An 8,610-nucleotide genomic window follows, 5' to 3' on the forward strand; every position below is an offset into this window, starting at 1 on the left:
TTGTTAGCTTTTGTTTTTTGCTAGTTTTCCAACAATCAATATATGAAAGCATTTTTTTTTTTATATATAATAATTTTAATTCAAGCAAATATTATTGTTAAATATCAATATAAATATGTGGTATATATTTTTTGTTTTGTTTTTATATTTTATACATTAATTTGTATTTTTAAGAAAGAAAGAATGATTTGAAAGAAAAAATTCCTGTCCTAAATAATATACTCAGTACGTTGTAATTCTCTTATCCATAATTATCAATTATCATACTAAGATAATATAAAAGATGGTCTAGTTGTATATACAGTATATGTTAATTTCACTACTATTATAACAATTTTATGATATAATATTGTTTAAAAAACGCATTATATATATTAATGAACATATGGAAGAAAAATATTATTTATTATCATTAATATGGGAATTAATGTTATACATACCAACTTATGTATGATACTAACTTTGTTTATCTCATGTGACAATTGCTTTGTCAAATTATTTTAATTATCTCGTCATCTTAGGGAGAGATATATCAAATCAATTACCACATAGGTTCAGTATATAGATTTGGAACATAAAATAAAAGACTGAAACAAAAAAAAATTTAAACTTGTAAGTCCTTATGCCAATTGTCTTCTCTAAACATACCTGAAGAGTAAACAAAATACTGAAGTAAGTTAGAACTAAGCACTTAACAGATGATACTAGTCGAATATGAAAACTAATCGACGGCTGTCATTTACATGCAACATTGTTGAAGTCTACATCAGTGGCTTATTCTTACATCATATCATCATTCACAGCTACCACAGAACTTTTCGTTTGGTTCCTTCCTTGAGCACCTTTGCCTTGCTTCTGAACCTCAACACGGTATCTTAATTTCTTCTTGTCATTTTTCTTTCTTTAGGGTTTTTCCTTATTTCCCCTGCTTTGTCATTTTGTTAGTGTTCCTTTGCAATTTTAAGTTTTGTTGAGATTTTCTTTTTCCAAAGTTTTTGTTAATTATCTTATTAGTTTTTATTTTGCATATTTTATTTGCTTTGTTCAGCGCTATTTTTCTTGAATATATTTTACTTTTGCAAATATTTTATAGCTCTTCAAAAATAAATCTTTTTTTTTTTCAGAATCCCACCAAAAAAAAACTTGTTTGATGTATAGATCGTCTTAATTTATTGTGTTGAAAACGAAATTTATCTGGGTTCATAATTATTTTTCTAGTATTGAAAATTAATCAAAAATTTCCTTTTGTTTGTGTCAATTTTCTAATTATTTCTCAATCTTGTTTCTTTTTCTTCTTATTCTAAATATTCATATCTTTGAAAGACCGGCCAGGACAAAACTCTTTTTTTTGTTTCAAACACTGCTTATTCAACAAGGCTTTGTTGATTGTCTACCTTAAATTTTGTTGTCTTTGGTGACTCGGGTTCGGATTCGCTTCGTTGCAACCCAAAAAAAAAAAAAAAAAGAGCAATGGCTGCTGAACTAGGTAGCGCTACAGTTTCTGGCGTTGCATCAAAAGCTGCCGAGTCAGCGTTTGATTCCATTGGGCAGCATATATCTTATTTGTTTAAGTACCAGAGCTACATTGATGATCTCAAGAATCGAGTTGTGGATCTGGGAAATGCAAGAGAGAGGGTGGAACATCAAGTTGATGAAGCTAAAAGACGAGGGGAATCAATTGAAAAGGAAGTGGAGCTATGGCTTGAAAGAGTAAATGAGTTCACTGAAGGGGTTGTAAAACCCATAACTGGTGGTGAAGATAAAGCAAAGAAGCGTTGTTTCATAGGGTTGTGTCCTAATTTGATTCAGCGTTACATGCTTGGCAAGAAGGCAGCAAAAGCGTTACCAGGTGGTGAGTATCTCTCGGGAAAGGGGAACTTCAGTAGTGTTTCCTACCGTCCTCCAATACAGAAGACAGGATCCGTTTATATTAGAGGCTACGAGGCCTTTAATTCTCGGAAGAAAGTTCTACAGGAAATTATGGAAGCATTGAAGGATGCTAATGTTGACATGGTTGGGGTGTACGGGATGCCTGGTGTGGGCAAAACTACATTGGTGAAAAAAGTAGCTTGGCAGGCCAAGGACGATAAGTTATTTGATGAGGTGGTCATTACTACTGTAACACAGACACCAGACATTAAAATAATCCAAGGAGAAATTGCTGATCAATTAGGCCTAACATTTCGTGACGAGAGTGTATCGGGAAGATCTCATCGGCTACGTGACAGGTTGAAGAGGGAGAAGAGGATTCTAGTAATATTAGATGATATATGGGCCAAACTTGACTTGGATGCTGTTGGAATTCCTTATGGAGATGTTCATAGGGGGATTGGCCAAGGAAAAGGAGATTGTAAAGATAGAAAAGATGATGAGAGGCGATACAAGATATTGCTTACGTCTAGAGCTCAACATGTATTATGCAATCATATGAATATTCGAAAGAACTTCTTGGTTGATCTTCCATCGGATGAAGAAGCATGGTCTTTGTTTCGAAAGATTGTGGGCGATTCTGTTGAAACTTCTGGTTTTCGAACTATAGCCGCAGAGCTGGTCAGGAAATGTGAACGTTTACCGATTGCTATTGAAACGGTAGCAAAGGCTCTAAAAAGTCAGAGTCTTCCAATTTGGGAGGATGCCTTGCGTCAACTTACAAGGTCTAATCCCAGGCACATTGAAGGAATCGTTAAAAATATTGGTTCAATTATAGAATTGAGCTACAATTTTTTGGAAAGTGAGGAAAAATCACTATTTCTTCTCTGTGGTTTGTTTAATGCAAGTCGTGGTATAGTCATTAAAGACTTATTAAAATATAGTATGGGTTTGGATTTGTTTCGAGATGTTTGTACCGTTGAAGATGGAAGAAATAGATTGATTACGTTGATCCATAATCTCAAAGCTTCATCTTTGTTGTTGGATGGTATCACCAATGATTCCGTTAAAATGCATGACATCATTCAGGCTGTTGCTATATCAATTGCATACTTAGATAAAGACACGCCTCAGTTTACTATTAAAAATGCTGGTGATTTGAAAGAAGTGCTGGAGGAAAAAATACCCAAAACTTCAACTGCTATAACTTTGCCCTATGGAGATATTGGTGATGAGCTTCCTCAGAGTTTGGAATATCCGAAACTCAAGTTGTTTTATCTATTAAGCCGAAATCACTCTCTACAAATCCCAGACCTCTTATTCCAAGGGATGAAAGAACTTGAAGTTTTGGATTTGACTGGAATTCGTTTCCGGCCACTTCCTTCCTCACTCTGCTGCCTAAAAAACCTTCAAACACTCTGTTTGGATCAGTGCCTACTAGAAGATATAGCCATAGTTGGAGAGCTGAAGAAGTTAGAAATTCTTAGCCTGCTTTATTCTGACATAGAAAAGTTGCCTGGAGAAATTGGACAATTGACTCGGTTGAAGATGCTAGATTTGACCAGTTGTTCAAAATTGAAAGTAATTGCACCAAATGTCATTTCAAGCCTTTCCCGATTAGAAGAACTATATATGGGCAATAGTTTCTCTCATTGGGAGATTGAAGGGCTGATCAACAATCAAGAACGAAAGAATGCTAGTGTTCTTGAGTTGAAGCAATTGTCCTGCCTTACTGCTCTAGAGATACATGTTGGTGATCTCCAGATTATACCACAAGACTTGTTTTCAGAGAGGTTGAAAAGATATAAAATACTTATAGGAGATGTGTGGGATTGGAGCTGGTATGCTACTCGTGGTGAAACCTCGAGAATGATGAAAATCAAGCTCAACAACAGTATTTCCTTGATCCATCGAGTCAAAATTTTGTTGAAGAGAACTGAAGAACTCCATTTAGAATTGAATGGTGTTAAAAATGCTATTGATGAATTTGATGAGGAAGGTTTTGCACAATTAAAGCATCTTCAAGTACAAAATGGTCATGAGCTCTTATGTGTTGTTAACGTTGTTCCTAGAAAAACTGTCTTCCCAAAGTTAGAGTCATTGTTTCTTCATAATTTGAGTAAATTAGAGAAGATATGTGATGGCGAACTCTATGCAGAGTCTTTCAGCAAACTAAGAATTTTGAAAGTTGAAAAATGTGATATGTTGGAGCATCTCTTCTCGTTCTCAAAGCATAAAAAGTTTTCGCAACTTCAAGAAATTGAAGTCATTGATTGTAAGAATCTAAAGGAGATTTTTGGTGAAGGCAGTGTAGACTTAATGGTTGAAAATGAAAGGAATAGTAAGTTTGAGTTCGCTCAATTGCTTTCCCTAGTACTACAATGCCTACCACAATTCATAAGTTTTGGCATGAAGGTATTTTTTCTCTTTTTCTTCTTTTATTTTCTTTTCATATATGAAAGATGTTTTGTAATTACTTTCTAAGTTATTTATGGAGCGAGATTTGCTTTTGCAGATTGTATTACCAAGATTGGAGAACTTGAAACTGTCGTCAATTAAAATTGAGGACATATGGGTTGATCAAACTCAATCAATGTCTCCCTCTTTTAAATGCTTAAAAAGTTTAATTGTGGAGGACTGTAATGATCTTAAATTTTTGTTTTCATCCTCTATGGTCAAAAGTTTTATGCAACTCCAGAGGCTTGTGATATGCAACTGTAAGTCAATGGAAGTAGTGATATTGGACTCAGAAGTATTAGAAGTACAAGATAAGATAATTGATATGAGTTTTCCTAAATTGTTTTACCTAAAGCTTGTGGGTCTTCCAAAACTCACAAGATTTGGCACTGGAAATTCAGTTGAATTTCCCACCTTGATTAAACTTCACATTGAGAGTTGCTCTAATTTGAAGACATTCTTNCATCCTCTATAGTCAAAAGTCTCGTGCAACTCCAAAGGCTTGTGATATGCGACTGTAAGTTGATGGAAGCAGTAATTTTTGACTCACAAGGCTTAGAAGGAGAAGATAAGATAATTGATTTGAGTTTTCCAAAACTATTCTACCTAAAGCTTGTGGGTCTTCCAAAACTCACAAGATTTGGCACCGGAAATTCAATTGAATTCCCCACCTTGAATGAACTTCACATTGAGAGTTGCTCTAATTTGAAGACATTCTTCCACAACTCTTTTGGTGTAGACACGCTAAGAAAAGAACCTGACGAAGTGAGCTTGGAAAAACATATTACTGATATAAATCCCCTCTTCAACGAAAAGGTAAAGTTATTTCTTATAATTGAAATTTTATGTTGTCTATTGGCCTCAAAATTTTAAAATTCTTTATAGCTATTAATGTCATCATTATCTGCAAATAATTAGTAGAAATTCACTTATAAATTCTTTTGTTTTCTCTTTTTCTTTTAAGAGAGACAAAAATTTGTTTGATATGTTTTTATCTTATATATTATTTTAGTATCATTATCATTACCAAAACATTAACATGAGCAGATTTTTTTGTAGGTTGCTTTTACAAGCTTGGAAAAGATGATACTCTTTCATTTGGATAACTTGCAGTTGATATGGCACAACCAACTCTATGGAGATTCCTTTTCCAAACTAAAAGAAGTGAGAGTCAAATTCTGTGAAAAATTGATGACTACTTTTCCTTCTAATTCTACTCAAGGACTTCTTACCTTTCAAAATCTAGAAACATTAATTGTTGAGAATTGTTGGTGTATGAAAAGGCTGTTCCCAGTTTCCATAGCTACCGGTCTTTTGCAACTTAAAGAGCTTGAGATTTCCTCTTGCGGGTTGGAGGAAATTGTTGCCAAGGAGGAAGTAAATGACGCCCCTAGTTTTTTGTTTCCCCAATTAACCTTCCTCAGACTTAATAATTTACCAAAACTCATACATTTCTACCTGGGGTTGCATACAATAGAGTGGCCAATGCTTAAACAGTTGGTTGTGTATAACTGTGGAAAGACAAAATTATATGCTTCAGATGGTGAGAGCCAACCTGCCCTGTTTTCGTTTGAAAAGGTATGACTTCGTCTATTGCAACTTAAAAATGCAACATAATCATTAAGGTTAATTTATGAAATTTCTTTCTTTTTGTTATTATTTCATTTTTCTCTTTAAATCAAGAATGAATTTATAGTAACCCACTAGTCATGTTTCAGAGTAAGACATAAATGATTGATTTAGCTACTTGAATATCTATTTATGTTAATTTATATAATTTTTGTACTTTAAAGTAGTTTATAATTAGAATGTCAGAGTTATATTTATTTAAAACATATAATTACTATAATTAATTGGAAAGTTAAATGGTTATAAACAAAATTGCAACTTTCTTCTAAATTTAAAAACCTGACTCATGAATTAATTGATGAATGAATATTTTTGCTTGTTCTTCTTTTGCATTGTTGCTATTAATATGATTATATATATATATATATATATATATATATGACCATCATCACTAATATTTTTATTGTCATTATTTTATTATTTAAAAATGAGTAAGAATACAACGACAGTTCCAAAATCATGACGTGCAAGAGCTATTATCTTCTTCGATAACTAGGCTGTTAAATTCTCAAACTCCTGTTCTTGCAACAATCCATGATCCCGGCCTCCACAACTATTGTAATTAAAAAATTTGTAATTGCAAGATACCATATATCTCAAATCATGTTGTGTGCGTCTATATATATATATATATTATTTGGATCTTTTTTACCAACTTGATATTGAAAAATTATTCTGTAAATTAACGAATGAGATTTCATGTTTGATAATCCAAGAACTCATTCAATATCATATTCAGAAGAATTTCTTGGGAATAAAAAATTTTAGTTTTCTGTTGTAGGTCTTACTTGATTGGGTCCAAAAGCTGTAATGCAAAGGTTAAAAGTATCAGAACTACTTATAACTAAACAATATATATAAAACCTAACCAAATGAGAAAATAAAAACTAAGAAACAAAATCATATATATTTTTTTTTCTTGTGAAAAATTGTGAAGATAAGATCATTTTTTTTTTTTTTTTTACCTTATACAGTTATTATTTCCTTTTGCATTTTATAGAAGTGGATATAATTTTTCATGTCTATTAAATAGCAGAAAATTATTGTTAAATTGTTTGACGTATTTTGTGCATAAGTTTTGGGTGATTTTAATTATTCGGTACATAAACATAATATGACATGTTCATGGTACCAATTCTGTGGCATTGCTACTAATTATCTTACAATTGAGGTGATATATGTATTTTGTGTTGCATACTTGCCTGTAAAAGATAGTCACCAACTGAAGTTTTTTCTCTTTTCAAACCGAATGGCAGTAAACTAAGTGGTTGGTCTTTTTTTATTGATTAGATATTATTGATTTTTGTGAATTAAGAAGTTCATTTTTGTTAGCTTATGTATTTTTTTATTTTTTTGAAGTATATTTATTTAAAACATATAATTAATTTAATTAATTGGGGAAGTTAAAAATTTCACCGATTTTGTACTGATTACAAGTTCCTTTTTCAAATTTGTCTCTTCCTAATACAATTAGTTTCTTTTTTTTTCTTAAAACAAAAAAATTAGGTCAGATAGTTTTGCTTGCTTATGGTTTCCTAAAAGTTAATCAAAGGAACTGACTTCTTGTTGGTCAATAACATGATATGCTCAGTAACACCTTCTTGCTTGTTCATCCAATTTGACTTACAGGTCATGCCCAATTTGGAATCATTGTCTTTAAATGTCGATGCCTTTAGACTGCAAACAAAAAGACCATTGGAGGGATTCTGCAAACTAAAAGAACTTTGTTTGCGTGAATTAAATGATGAATCAATTCCATTTTTCTATGGCTTCCTCAAAAGGTTATACAATTTGGAAATCCTTAATCTACATGATATTAGGTCCAAAGAGCTATTCCTATATGAAAGAGACGCAACAAAAGAAGATTCTCAAGTGGATCAATTTCTTCCACATCTTAGAGACCTGAGAATATGGACATGTCATGATTTGACACATTTATGGAGATCCTCAGTATCTTTCACAAATCTTACAACTCTGTACGTATGGGATTGCAATGGATTAGTAAATATATTTACATGCTCAACTGTCAAATCTCTTGTCCAACTCACAAAAATGACAATAGGAGGATGCAAGTTATTGAAAGAAGTAATAGTAGGAGAATTTAACGAGATAGAAGAAGAGATCGTTTTTTGCCAATTGAAAACTTTGGAGCTTTCTTTGTTATCAAGCCTCAGATGCTTCTGCCCAACAACACGTGCCTTCAAATTCCCATGCTTGGAACAAGTAATTGTGAGTGTATGTTCAAAATTGGAGATCTTTACTCAAGGAAGTTTAAGCACGCCAAATTTAAAAAAAATTCGAAGTTGGATTGGTAGACAGTATGTTGTGAAGGATGATATGAATTCCACCATCCAACAAATGTTTACAGAGATGGTAAATACTCATTCACAAAATCTTTTTATTTTCTTTACCATCTTTGTTATTAATATCGGTATACATGTCTTTATTACTATTACATTGGAGTAGATTAGATATGATTGTATAATTTATAATACTGTTCCATATTTGATGTATAATTAGACTAAATTATAAACACTGTTGAATTGATATTGATAATAATATAAATATATATTAATTAAAAATTCCAGTTCCCCTTAATAAATGTGTTAAATTAAATAAAACCCACCTTGTATCTTTATTACGCTAAAAGCCGCC

At 32.2% G+C, this 8,610-nt stretch overlaps 1 protein-coding gene across 1 annotated transcript; it reads left to right on the forward strand.

Moving 5' to 3' along the window:
* The first annotated feature begins 1,470 nt into the window (after window positions 1-1,470).
* Window positions 1,471-4,801, forward strand: LOC116133463 (probable disease resistance protein At4g27220). The gene is made up of 2 exons (XM_031419169.1): window positions 1,471-4,284; window positions 4,385-4,801. Exons 1-2 carry the CDS (start codon window positions 1,471-1,473, stop codon window positions 4,799-4,801), a joined length of 3,231 nt encoding a protein of 1,076 aa, XP_031275029.1.
* The last annotated feature ends 3,809 nt before the right edge of the window (window positions 4,802-8,610 follow it).

This window comes from Pistacia vera, unplaced genomic scaffold (assembly GCF_008641045.1).
Source record: "Pistacia vera cultivar Batoury unplaced genomic scaffold, PisVer_v2 Contig27, whole genome shotgun sequence".
NCBI classification, from domain to species: Eukaryota; Viridiplantae; Streptophyta; class Magnoliopsida; order Sapindales; family Anacardiaceae; genus Pistacia; species Pistacia vera.